The sequence below is a fragment of the Larimichthys crocea genome, chromosome I (genome assembly GCF_000972845.2).
Source record: "Larimichthys crocea isolate SSNF chromosome I, L_crocea_2.0, whole genome shotgun sequence".
Taxonomy (NCBI): Eukaryota; Metazoa; Chordata; class Actinopteri; family Sciaenidae; genus Larimichthys; species Larimichthys crocea.
The window spans coordinates 25,005,704-25,020,160 of record NC_040011.1 but is presented as its reverse complement, the minus strand read 5'-3'; the positions used below and the strand labels follow the sequence as shown (position 1 = coordinate 25,020,160).

The following is a 14,457-nucleotide window of genomic DNA, read 5'->3' as shown; positions in this document are numbered from 1 at the left end:
ATGGTGGTCAGGATTTTTTCTTTCTTTAATAAATCAGATATTGAATACAGGGCATATATGGAATATTAAATATCAGAAAGGTATCTGATATTAAAAAAAGATTTTTGATTTTTTTTTGCTTTGTCATGATGATAATGTTTAATGTAGGTTGTCCTCACACACACAGACACCTGTTGCTGTCTCCTTCCTGTCAGACTGTCTCCACTCCTGTTCTCCTTCTTTGCTCTCCAGAGGTTGTCTCTGTGCCTTCTCTGTCTGTCTCTCTGTCTGACGGTCTCCTCCTCTCCAGTTGCTCTTTTGCTTCTGTTCTCCTCCTAAGCTCTCCCAGGACTGTCTCTGTGTTGGTCTGTCTGCCTGATGATCTCCTCCTCTTCTCCTCATTTCCTCTACTCAGCTCCCCTTTCGTTGTTCTCGTTATTTAAAAAAAGGATTCAAACAGCATAGGTCAACTAACATACACACACAACACAACAGAACACCATGTTTCTTTTCAGAAGCATCTGAGTTAGATAACTAACACCAAAGTTCTGATCTAAATGAGACAGGTGCATCACTCTGTCCATGAACAGTGGTTAAATCCTTACATACAATCCCAAACTTGTTATTAATGTTGGAGTATGCACCCATGGGTTCAACAGATTCTTCTGCAGTTCTTAAAACACCCCATCACATTACTAGCATAGCAGATCTAAACTTGCATCTGTGTGACTCTCAATGTTCAATGATTTTCCACTCCTTACTAACTAATCTAAAAAAGGACCAGAGCTGATCAATATTTGACAGATCACATCACTGAAAAATAGTCCTAATACTACAGCTGCCATTTGCAATCACGTGGGCAAACCAGCCGCCCTTGTACTTTTGGTGTGTAATTTAAGTTTTACACTAATCCCAATGAAATCAGTCAGCTAAAATCTATTTCTCCCATATTTAGTTCAAGACATGTATGCTTAGACTTAGTACTTCTTACATTATTTGCAGTATTATTCTGAACTACTCTTACTGTGTAGTTTTTGAGTAATCCAATATTAAATTCCCCTCAAGAGAACAAAAGTCTTCAGGTCTGTTTTAGTAGTAGCTAATGATAAGTGCTAACGGTAGCCTTTGGATTAGCTTGCATTGTCATCTTGTTGAACATTTTCCTCAATGACCTTGATTGTTTTCATTTTGATAACAAAAATCTGTCAATTGATAGCACACTTATTAATATTGATGCCTCCCTCTCCTCTTTTTCTCACTTTTCCTTTTGTTTCCTGCTTTCACTTGTGCTTCATTGTTCCATTTTTTAGACTACTGGGAGAGCTTTTACCAATTATATCATTCTGTTTGGGTCTGCTTGGGAGCCCATGCCCAGAATCCCCAATGGATGATCCAGCTATGACTGAGCGAAAGCACATTGTTCAAACTACTACAAAGATGTAATTTCATTACAGGTCACCTATTGAATTACAACAAAGGCCGTATTTGAGTGCAAGTATGGTCCACTAGCTCTTGTGTTTTCATTTCTGGTGAGCCTGCCACGGCTCAGCATGGTAAGAGGGAAGAGGGCTGGTGGGACAATGAGCTGCAAGTTCAGTCAGCTATGTAATTAGATAATGATACACAGCACGACTGTAACTGATGAATTTGTTCAGCGTCACATTAAAAGAAGATAAGAGAATTCCAACAAGAATTTCACCTTTTGATTCACCCCTGTTAAGGTCAGAATCTTACTGTTGCTGATGGTACCCTGAATCAGAAGAACCCACTCTCCCTCTGTCTAAACAGTTGGTAAGATGATATTGTTATGGAATTTTCTATCCTTAGGTTACATATGGTCACATGTGGGCCTTGAGGTCCTCGGCAGTATAAGTTGTTTGGCTTTGATTGGGAACGGTAGGTGCCAGTCTATCTCAACACTGTGGTGGCCAGGGTAAAAGACATAATAGATAGCTTGTGGTTGACGTTTCAATCTGCGTAAACAGACAACAGTGTCTCCAGACTAGAATATGCTGACAATAACACCAGCATGAATAAAAACATTCTCTTTGGCTAATTCTGGGCGTATAATATTTGTGGTGTTATCTTGGGGTTTAAAATCTATCCACCAGGTTGAGTTGGGCAGAATGTGAGACCGACTCAGGCACTTCTGATGCACCATGAGAGTGTCTCTAATTCTCCTTGGCCAAGCATCAATAAATACAGCATAAGACATCAATGGCTCCTGAACACTTTCTTCCTTCTTGACCTCACCATTGACCTTCAGCATTTTCTCCACAGCACTAGTGAATGTCTAATAAGAAAAGTAATGGCTAACCACTGTTCTTCATATTTAGCAACTGCTAAGAATGAGGGACCAGTTGAAGGAGAGAGAGGCCGAGCTTGAGAAGAGTATAGAAGACAAACAGAAGCTGAAGAACCAAATCCAAGACCTCAAGGCAGGACTGCACAATCTGCAGACCACACAGACACTACAGGTAAGAAGAAAACAAACATAACATGTGAAGTCAGAGAAAAACTGGTGTGGCTGCCAGTGTGTTTAAATGGAAATCCCAAATCTTACGTGCCTAATTTGTGGTCTAGTTAGAAAAGAAATTACTCCATAATGAGTTTCAGTGCATGACGAATACGGTATATTGGGAAAATGATTCAGCACACCACTGCCTGCATTTTAGTGTAGATTTTGGTGCATTTAAAGAGATGTCTAATGATTTGTCCCTGAATCAACCCAGCACAGTAAATGAAAGATGGAAGTTTGCCGTAAAAGCACTGATAATGAGCAAGTAGTCTAGATCTTTGGTATTAAGCATGACTTTACAAACAGAAAATTAAAAAAAGACAGATCATCTGAAGTACTTAAAAGACAATTTAAACAGTAATTTAAGATTGAGGCAAGAAACTAAAGGAACAGACGGAGAAATTGAAATCAAAACCATGGTATAAATAAAGTTGTAATGTCCTGATTCACTTGGCAATGCCCATGGATACCATGGCCAAAGAAAGAACTACAGGCTACAGTACTGCACACTAAGCTGTGTCTTTCTCAGAAATACAACAGAAGAGCAACTTGAGTATCTGTTTACAGTTCAGCCGAACAAATTCATTTTGTTTTAATGAAGAAGTCAATCAATAATCTTCCCTTTCCCATCATGCCATGTGGTAGATACATGTTTTATGAATGATTGCGGTTAGCACTAACAGCTGTTTCACGATAAAAGCCATCCAATGTTGAATGCTTTTAATGTGAACTAACAGCAGTAGTGCAAGGTTTGCTTTGCATTAGCAGTAACTCAATACAGCTCTGATACGGCTGTGGGAAAAAGAACAGGAAATGTGTTTATGTGCACTTGAGTAACGATAGTTACAGTAAGCTTTCTCCAGTAAACCAATATCTTAAATACCATGTAAATGAATGACCTGGTTAAAGCGATCAGGGGAGGGGATTAGGGATACCTGATTTCTCTACTAATACGCGTAACCGGGTATCTGATTTGCTTTTTACAACTACACAGATGTATAATTAAAGTTAAAATGTCATGCAAATAAGGTCAGCCACTTTCTAAAGTTTATATAAACGTGTTTACCTGGTTCATCTGAATAATCTGGTTACTTAAAGGTCCAGTGTGTCAGATTTATGGGGCTCTATTTATAGAATATGGCAGGAACTGAATAGAATATGCATAACTATCTTTTCATTAGTGGATAATCATGTGAAAATAACAATCATTCTGTTTTTGTGTGCTGAGCCTTTATATCTAGAAACGCTGTAGATCCTCTTCCATGCAGTACACCACTTTGAACTGCTGTTTCTACAGTAACCTAGAAGGGACAAACCAAACTATGGCTCTATGTAGGACCTTTCATGTTTTCATGAAGGAGGGGGTGAGCAAGGGGGTTGCAATCAGCAATTACAATCATGCCACTAAATCCTACATACTAGGCTTTTAAGTGCATGTAAAGTTATTGATTGAGATAAAATTACAGGCAGTAATTCTTCATTATGTGATATGAATGCAAACCATAAATAGTATCAAATATGGGATTTGCTATCATAAAAATCTTAATATTAGATTATAAATTAAGATGAGTGAAACACTTACAGTCATAATGTTTTTTAAAGAAATGGTGTGTAGGATTTAGTGGCATCTAGAGTTTATCTAGTCTCTATCTAGAGTTTAGTTTGTCCGTGATGAGCTACTGTAGAAACTGGAGCTGTTCCCTGTGTCATAAAAGGCATTTAATGGCATATAAAATCCTTTTAAGAGATTTATTTCACTATATGTAGTTCTGAAGCGGAAAATGTTTGCATATCTTGGGATAATGACCCTGGGTACATTCATTGCCATCACTATGATGTCTCCGGTTTCATTCTTATAATGTTGTGTGTTGATGTTACATCATAAAACAAGAGATGGGATCAACTGTTTCCTTCCTGGTTATTGGGAGTCAGCAGTAAGTGGGAGCGTTTTAGAAAAGCCAGACCTGAAAGTAACTCATTATTCTTTGGAAACAGGGAATAAAGAGGTTGTGATCTTCTTGGTTTAACAGCGACCATATAGATGCCCTTGAGTGAGGAAAGGCGGTTCATAGGCTGACAAGTTTGTTGCATTGTGCTGTGCAAGAACCATCCCTGAACTTTAGAGCAGACACAAATTGGAGAGATCGAACTGTACAGAGGTTTAAAAAATACTGAACATCACTGATTTTTTAAATGATTTTTCATAGGATATAATTTATTTTAAGGTTAATAACTAAAGGACTAACATGACAATGAGCTTTAGGTTCAATCAGCTATGTAATTGGATAATGATAATGCTAAAATGGTACTGTAAAGTGGTACCTGATGTCACCTCAAGTTTCTGTCCTCATGTCATCTTTTTGATCCTCAGAGCTGCTCATGTTGGTCTGCTGTGAGCTGATGGAAGGTCACTCAGCTGCAGATTAGCATTTTCTTTTATATGTGCCTCACCCTCTAACAGTCTGCACTGTCCTCAGCACAATGGTCTCTGCCATGGTTCCTTGATTTAAACTCCACTCACCTTTATGTTTCTGGCATTGGGACCGATGAATAGATCTTATCTCATTATATTCTTTGTTTATTTTTTGTGAACATTATTTGTTCAAATAAGAACATTATTTATTTTCCATCTACCTGCATTGTCCTCTTTTTTTGTGGCTTTAGAGACAGATCATGAGACAAGCTCTTTCCAGGAAACTTTCTAGGACTATATGAGAAAATAATTCAGAAATGAATGGCCCCATAAAATAAACTATTGTCAATATTTTTATTACATATCAGGGGATTTGAGTTACATTGTAGATTTGTCTCCCAGTGGACTACAGTTGTACAGAAGAAGATGGTTTTCTCTCTTTAGGGACAATAGATTCTTGGTTTAGTTTCTCTAGTTGTCCCATTGTTCTGCTGGTGAATATCTCCCTCCACTTTTTCCTGTTCTCTGGAGGATCACCTCTTCATATAAGCAAAGATGTACAGAAGCAGAGATACTTCATCATCTGAACCTCAGCAAAGATATTGTCCTCAAGTGATGTTAAGGAAGATGACAGTATTTTATGTCCAGTTATTTCTGGACAAACCCATGAGACAGTGTACAGCTACACTGGAGAAAACAGCGCTGACCTCCCTTTTGGACTTCATCTGTTTTCACATTACTTTTCCTTACTGATATTTGGTGCAATGGGTGTTAAACATGCATCAAACATGATTTCTTATGCTTTGTGCCCATACTTGACTGACCTTTGTGCCACCCATAGCTGTAACAAAAATGTGCAAAAAGTCAGTTCATCAGGTAAGCAGAAGTAAGAATGACAGGTTATAAAAGTTGCATGTAGGGGGGGAGACAAATACTAAATGAAGTAGATGAACTTGAGTGAGAAGTGAATTGTCAAGTAGGAAAAAAAATGCTCAGCCGGCTGAGACAGCAAGGTTTGGAGAAACAGTAGCATTTTGGCTTTTTTAAGAGTAATTTGTCAGTGTGAAACTGACAAGCTGCAACATGAGCAGCGATGGTCAACTGAGACAAGCCGATTGTGCGTCATTTGGAGCTTGTCAAGTCACAGCTTCATCAACTTTTCCCACCTCTCTTTTCCCAGCAAGTATGAAGACCTCTACTACACATGCACAGCACCCCCCCAATGAACCTTTATTCTAAGGGTACACTAGCACAACCCCAGTGAATCTGGCCATAGCAAACGCTCCCTACTATCGCTTTACTTTGCCCTCAGCTACCATCACTTAAAAGGCTCAGGTTTTTGCATCCTCCTGATCTATCTCAGTCCTTGATGATGACTTTGAAGCTGTGTCCCCTCTTAGCGTGGTTCCAATGATTAAGAGTCTCTCACCACCAGCGTGGAGTGTTTAAAGTAATTGCTCCAAATTAGAGCCCAAATGATAAATTGGTAGAGCCTTTTTTTATTAGCCAAGCTTGTCACAGATGTAATACTATCTGGATATGTGTGCTCTAATGAATGACTATTAATGCATACAACACCAGTTGATTTAGAAACTGTGTTTGATTGTTTGTCCATCAGAACTTAATAGGGCTATAGTGATCTACAGAGAATTATCACCTGAATGTGCAGCTTCTCTTAGCTTTACAGAGCCTTAGAATAAATGTCAGCTCATTGTTTAGCTGTCTGGCCCACAACTTTCCTGTTTTGGTTTACTTTCACTGCTTTTCCATGGCAGTAGGCAATTTCTTTAAATGAATTGCTGTAAAAACCCTCTGTACACAAACGGCCCAGCACCAAACAGCAGACAGGCATACTTAGTGACTAGCTGGTGAACATAGTAGAGCATTTAGTAACTCACAAGTTAATTGTTGAAGGGACTGAATATTGGACTTTTATTTATTATTGAACATTTATCATGTTGAAACGAACACAACTCCAAATGAATGATAATGTTGCTCCGTAACTGCTGGATATGTAAATAACGCTTTGCTCAACAAATTCAACATATTAACATAAAAAGGGATGATATATCAGTGTTGTGTTGCAGGTTTAATATCTTGCTTCATCACAATTCTTTCAGAGCACATAAAGCTCACAGCTCTTCTGATGTCACTAAATAGCATTGAATCTACATTAGATCAGATCACTCTGTCATGACCTGTATCACCATGCGATAAAATACCCTCTATCAGTCCCTGTTGGAAAATTAAGAAGATTAGAGCAGCTGATTATTAGCAGCAAATAAACAATTAACTTGTTTGAAATTGTGTTAGAATCCAGCGCAAGTAGATAATAAAGTATGCCTGTAATTGATTAGGTGTATGGATTTATTTACTTTAGCCTCTATTTCATACTATTTCATCATCTTGTGGAGAAAAAAATTATTCAACAAGCATAAAGAAACTAGCAGGCTTACAGTATGAGGAGAAATGCATCATGCATACATAACTGCACATTGTGTTAACACATTTTATGGGGCATAGGCTCCTCTCATCCAATGTGACAGGAAAGTTCATTGTTTACATTGGATGCTAGATTACATATCAAACCATGAAAACATTAATTTACAGTGTGCATTCATGCAGTATTGTCACTGTCAACACAGTTATTGCCTATCTGTATCTGTTTAATGATGTAGTTACAGTATCAGTCCCATAGTCTCCTAAATCCTCTCTTCCTCTCGAGATGTCATCTTTGGTCATAGACCTGTCAACATTGTTGTCATGTTATCGCCTCCCTCGAGAGAGAAGCTATTTTAATCATTTTAAACAGTGCGTCATCTTAAACAGTTTGTTCTGTTGTAATGTATTTAGAAGTTATTCTTTGCGTGCATGCATTATCTGCTGTGGATGCGACTTTGATTAAATTAATCCATGACTTTCAAAGCAGCACTGCACCAATTATTTTGGCTGCTATTCTGGGACTATAAACTATTTGACTTTTCTTGTCTGACTTTGTCTTGTACAGAAGAAGTCCCTCTGAAACTAGGCTTTGTTCATGCCGCTGCTGTTGGTGCCTTTACGTGTGTGTGTGTGTGTGTGTGTGTGTGTGTGTGTGTGTGTGAGAGAGAGAGTGTCAGAGAGAGTCAGAGAACGATGGAGAGTGAGTTTTGGTGTGTCTGATTGCATTAGTGGTTGTCTCATTGACATTTTCTCTCATTTTTCTAATTGACTCTAGCTGGAGATGTTAAAGCGAGATGACAGAAAGAGCGAGCAGAGTGCTAATCAAGTCAGCGTAAGTGAGAAAAAACCCAGAGCCCTCACTGCTTCATGCTAAATGTTTGTCTTTCCCCATTTTTTATGTATCCCCCCGCCCCCCGTTTCACCCTTAACTCTTCCACTGACACGACATATCATTACTGGCCAGTCTTCACAGGGACTGCACTTGTCACTAAATAAATCTCCCGGACACAACTGGGTTAGGAAATGAAGGACCTGTGCCGCAGCATACCACGACACATATACAGGAAATGTGCATACTCAAACTCATACATGCACACGCTCTCAGACAAGAACTTGAAGGCCACTGCGTCCTGATAAGAATAGGCCACCTTGCATCAGCAAGCTTCACAAACACAAGACGCACATAATGTCTTTTTTGTGCAGACTCAAATTTCCTCCTCTGTCCTCACTTGCGTGTATCAGGTTGTCACAGATTCACAGTAAACAACAGCTTGATCATTAGCATTATTTTTCTCTCTCTTGTTTTGTTTCCCCCCCTTTGTAAGAACTCACGCTGCTGGCTTAATTTTTGTCTTTCTTCTCATCCTCTTGTCTTTTGTTTTATGTAGATTATGTTATGTTTATTGTCTATTTTTGCATTTGCTTACAGTGCATGATTATTAATACATATTGTGCATTTGCCATGTATATTGATGTACATCCTCAAATGTAAAACTACTTGCTTTTCAGTTTTTTCAGTAGCATCAGTGTGTAATTGCAATGCTACAGTATGTTGGTCTTATGTGGGTGTTTCGTGACCTCTACTGTTTGACTGAAAAGGCTTTTTGCATGTGTGTCTTTCCTCAGGATGTAACAGCATCATCTGTGGTGTCCTGCAGTCAGGAAAAAGAAGGTCTTCCAGAAAAGAAGCCTCCCAGTCCTGTGCACTCTGAGAGGGATGCACTGCTAGTCGGTATGCACTATGGCATCACTGCATTTACCGTACAACAATACAGTTTTTCTCAGTGGTGGAAATTTGTCTTTTTGGACATATCTCCGTAATATAAAGCATAAAAACAAAACAACATTAAATACATGATTTAGCTGATGCTCATTTCTGAAGTGCTACAAAGTTTAGCCTTAAAAGTTAACCTTGACAGGACATATATGCGATAACTGACACATGAATATCACGGTTGGGTCATTTTGGGTTTAGATTCTGCAGAGTGACTTATATTCAAGTCAGGACTTTGATTAAGTCTATGAACTTCCTGACAGACAGTTTTCATCTTTTATTCACTCACTTTGAGTTTTATCTCTGGCAGGTGCTACAGGGGTACCTTTGACAACCCAAATTTTAGTTGCTTTATAGTCATTTATTCCTAGTGCAGTCAGCAGTTTTACCCATGATAGCACCTTGACTCCAGGGATGTTGATGTCAGTCAGTTGTCCACTGCTTTGATCTATTAAAATATCTCAGCAACTAGAAGATGGAGTTCCATGTGAGGCAGCTAACCTCTTGAGATCATGCAGGAATCCATCTTGCCAGGCTTCAAGCTATATGTGTATGAACACAGTGGTTGTGGACCAATCAGCATCCTATGAGGAACTACTGGCAGCTACACTATGAGCTATGGGTGTGGTTTAACACTAGGTGTGTGTGACATCTGTGAGAAGTGATTGATCAGAAACAACAATGGCGTCTGCTAAAGAGGTTAGTGTAGATGCTGCTTGCATCAGTTATATCTGATTGGTTGTCGACTGCCAATGGAAACTGGGCAGGCACTTTCAAAAGATACAGGCCAGGTGATCACCGTCTATCAAACAGACAAATTCACAGGTGTTTTTCTGTAACTATCTGGCGCAGATCATGGTGATTCCCTGAATTTTCCTCTAGCGCCACCATCAGCTAAAATAACTGTAGAATGATTTCAAATGATTAGTAAATGTTAGAACACTAACACGCCAAACTAAAGTAGTTAACAATGTAAACTGCAAATCATCAGAATGCTACCATTGTCATTGTGAGCATGTGGATGTTGGCATTTAGCTCAAAGCACCACAATATTCAGAGCAGTACATATCTGTAGATTTACTCATTTTTGTTAACTCACAGTTTTGAGAGTTAACAAGACCTGCTCTACAGTATTTTATGATTTCTGTTTCATCTTTTTTTTAATGCTTTCGATGCTGCTCTGCTGTTATTCATTGATCCTTTAGTTGTTGTTGGAAGCATGGTTGAAAATTGAACACAAGTTAACAGAAAACATACAAAATAATAGCAACAATCCACACTACAATGCCAACAATTATGAATGATGGCTTCAATAGAAATTTAACAAAATTAGTTTTTCAAAGGGAGTACTCACTGCAAAGCTATTAAATTGGATTGTATTATATTGTAATGTGTTGTTCCATTGTTTTATTGTCCATCTCTTGTATAACATAACCACAACATGGACTACCACCACCTCGACCGCAGTTGGGTTGTTCTGATTTGCTTCAGTCACTTTGAGTTAATAACTTTGCATAATTACACAGCCATTAGAGCGAGAGAGGACGAAGATATGAAGAGAGAAAGAGCCCACTTTACCCATTAGATTACATAACACAGTGGGACTTTATTATAATGGAAAATATGGCCAACATCTATCTCCCTTGTGTGTAATAAACTACATTATTTATAGAAATAAACAAAGCCTTGTCCTATTTTGCTGCTTGTTGTTTTCCGGCACACTGCATTTTCACATGTTAATTGTCAAGGACATCCGTTGGCTCAAAGCATGCGAGATAAAACTTGCTGCATCTTGTTAGGGAGTAGAAAGAAAATGCAAATTGTGCTAGAGTTTACCAAATGATAGTACATTCTCTATCTATCCATTTGTGCCCAGTTTTACTATTCTTCCAGTGCCAGAAATACCTGTGTCTATTGTCTCATAGCAGAGTGACTGTGTGATTGGCTCACAGATAGTTAGGTAGTCAATGGTGTTTGTCCTCCGTTCATGCCCACTCTGGCTGTTTGCTGAGGCAGAAATGGACCACAGTTAAAAATCCTGGCACCTTCCTATGGCAGAATCAGTCTTCTTGACGTATTGTTTGATCCTGAGTTAACGTGAGCACCGCGGGAAAAAAGGGGGACACTTGGCTCCTGAAGTAAAATGTTTCGTCAGAAACTAAAGGGTTGAATCTCTTTGCCTTCTCTCTGCCTCCATGGAGTGAATGTAGATGTGCGCAGCTGCATAATCTTTGAAGTTTTTCCTTCAATAAAAATGAGAAGCAAAAGTTTCTCTTGTGCGGTGAGTGTCTTTTTCAGTGAGTGTTTTCAGTGAACTGTTATTGGGCTGCTGGTTTATTACAACTTGGGTCTTATTTTTGTAATTTCGGCAATTATTTCTGTCATCAGTAATAATATGATTTTACAAACCTTTGTAAGTGTAAGATTTTAGAAATATTGAGGTCAAATCTTTGTCCAGCCACAAACTCTATAAATCTATGTTTTTAATATTAAAAGAACCACATTTCACTATTTGTTTCCAGACTGTAACCAGTGCAAAGTTTAAGATTCAGCATCTATGATTGTTGTGTTAATGTCCATGGCTAACTTGCACATCTGTGAAGGCACCATTAATGCTGAAAGCTACACACAGTTCTTTTTTGGAATGTGTTGCAGGCATCCAATTCAGAATGAGTGTATATTTCCCAAAAAAATTGTTTAGCAGTTTGAATATTAAAATATCATCTCTTTGTACTGTATCCACTAAATATACTGTTCCCAACTTTTTTGGAATCTGGGTTGTCGATGAGTGTTGATGTGGGAATCAGGCCACGAGTAAACGATATGATAAAAAAAGCTGAATATTTCAAATATTAGGCTATTTTTGCAGTACCTGCTTTGAACTTGATGCAGTCAACAACATAATAATTTTTCTTTTTTATTAAAGTAGGTCATATTCTAACCTATATCAAGCCTTATTGTTTTGTTGGGAAGATGTTGAAGTACAGCATTGGGCAGAACTACCAAAATAGGACACAAGCTGTATAAATCTGAGTTTGTCCTGTGTAGAAAGTCTGAACCTCAGCCAGGCTGTTCATCTCATGCTTTGCCTGACTACATGCAGACACACACATTAAGGTCAAATGATCTCAAGACCCACATCTCAGCTGACGTCTTGCCTCTCAGTGTTCTAACGACAAGCAGAGGTTGAGGATTATCTCTCTCCTGGCCCCATCAGAGAGTCGAGAGCAGATGGTTTGGTTGAGCTTGAGTTGCAGTAGTACACAGCTTTGATGAGAGATAACAGCATCAAAGCGTCATCAAACACTCCCTCTAATCTGGAGGCACAATATACAAGAGGCTCTTAACAGTGTTGGGAGTCTGAGAAGAGCCACTTGATGTATCCTTGGTTGTTTTTCAGTCAGACAAGATGAGGAAGAATAAGTCACACTGGCTTTCTTGAATATTTTGTTGTGGTTTAAAGTGTTCGACAAGTGTCAGCCACTCAATAGCTGGAGCTATGTGACAAGGTATGTCTTTACAATTAACATGTTTGTGTGACCTATTTGTTCAACCTCAGGTATCATCTCAACATTCCTGAATGTCCACCCGTTTGGAGCCAGCATCGAGTACATCTGTTCCTACCTGCAGCGTTTGGACACCAAGGTAACAGGCAGAAACACGCACACACACTCATCCTAGGTATAGTGACATAGATTTAATTTCCCCGTAGGTCCGACATATGGGCCCGCTGTATGCCAGGTTCCTGCTGTGCCATTTTAGTCTCTTGGCACGTAAACAAGCCTGAAGTGCAGACAAGAGTCATCGTTTATTCTGAGATTTTTTTAGCCTTTATTTATCTCGGTAAAGGTTATGCACACGCTCATCAATTTAAGGCTGCACTGCTTCATACCTGTACTTACCACAGCTGTATGCAAACAAACAGGCTATAGGCTAAAAACATGCAGGTGTACTCATATTTTTATCTGATAAGAAAGCCTGACACAGGAAACTGAGGTACTCAAGTTAAAAGGTCATGCACATAGACAGAGTGACTTTTTAGTCTTTCATTTTTTTAGAAAGACCATTTCTAACAAATATATCTCTGGCCATCCTGTCATTGCAGACACAATATCCTTTTTGGAAAAAAAATATAATGCAAAAGACCCCCACAACCTATTGACTTGTGTTTTGTTTGTTAATAAAATCATCAAGTAATATTGTAATTCTGGCATGCTGTTTTTATTAACCTCCTGTTATATCTTTACTGATTTCAAGACATTAAAATGTACACACTTTTTTTTTTTTTATTTACACCAGTTTTACACTTTTTATTTTTCTTTATTTTGAAGCTGTGATTCAGATACAACTCATGTTTACTATTTGATTAATTCAGTTACATGTTTCAAATATTAACTCATAAATATATTTATGAGGAGGATGAATGAGTGTAGAATGAGCGTAGCATATTTAATGCAGTCTGGTATGTTATACCCTGTCTGTTATAATATGGATATGGATATATCTATTAATACAGATAGTAGCTTTGTGTTAAACCTCTGTTAGTTACACAGTTACACTGGGAGCTGCCTGATTCAACCATAATAACTAAGATGGGCAGCTGAGAAAATCCAGCTGTTGTTGGAGCAGAATGGCAGGTTTACCCCACCAAGTTTTTTTATTTGGATGCCAGACTAAACACTGGTCAAAATCTTGCTTGGGTTGACCTTTTAGGCCTCAGCTTGTTCTACTTTGTTAATAGCAAGAGCCTTAATATAAGGAGGTTATTATTTGCTCTATTAGCAGGCTCTCTGTTTCTTTCCTTTTGCAGTTATCACTGTCTAATTTTATTGCACGTCCCCATATGCACAGCCTATTGATAAATATATTCATGTGCTGTGTCTGTCTGCTGCTGCTGCTGCTGCTACTGCTGGCACTGTTTAGGCTGTTAGTCAGCCTGATTTCTTTTAACCGAGCTGAGTTTTGTCATCTTCACCCAGTAGCCAGACAGACCCCTCCCAAACACCAAGTAGTGAACATTTTCATTATTGAATACTTTGTGTATTACTTTTAGATAAACTGATTAAAAATGTAATCTTCAGAATGTCAGAAAATAGTCCATCACAATGTCCCAGAGCTTAAGGTCATGTCTTCAGAGTGCTTGTTTTGATTGTTGGCAGACAAACCATCAAAACAGTCCAAAAATCCAAAAGATATTTTATTTAGAGTCATATAAAACAGAAATGAACATCAAATCCTCACATCTAAAAAGCATAAACCAGCGAATGTTATGGTATTTTTGCTGAATAAATTGCATCACTTGAACATCTTGTTTCAGTGGCGAAATTCCTC

At 38.4% G+C, this 14,457-nt stretch overlaps 1 protein-coding gene across 3 annotated transcripts in view; it reads left to right on the top strand.

Moving 5' to 3' along the window:
* The window catches only part of LOC104927929 (ecto-NOX disulfide-thiol exchanger 2-like), a 161,224-nt gene that overhangs the window by 143,788 nt on the left and 2,979 nt on the right, over positions 1-14,457 (top strand). For 2 of the 3 annotated variants that reach the window (XM_027284239.1, XM_010742120.3), the window contains 4 exons: positions 2,316-2,456; positions 8,128-8,184; positions 8,979-9,084; positions 12,686-12,771. In XM_027284239.1, coding sequence (XP_027140040.1) covers positions 2,316-2,456; positions 8,128-8,184; positions 8,979-9,084; positions 12,686-12,771 — 390 coding nt within the window. The remainder of the gene's footprint in view (positions 1-2,315; positions 2,457-8,127; positions 8,185-8,978; positions 9,085-12,685; positions 12,772-14,457) is intronic. The other variant, XM_027284241.1, reaches the window with a different exon arrangement.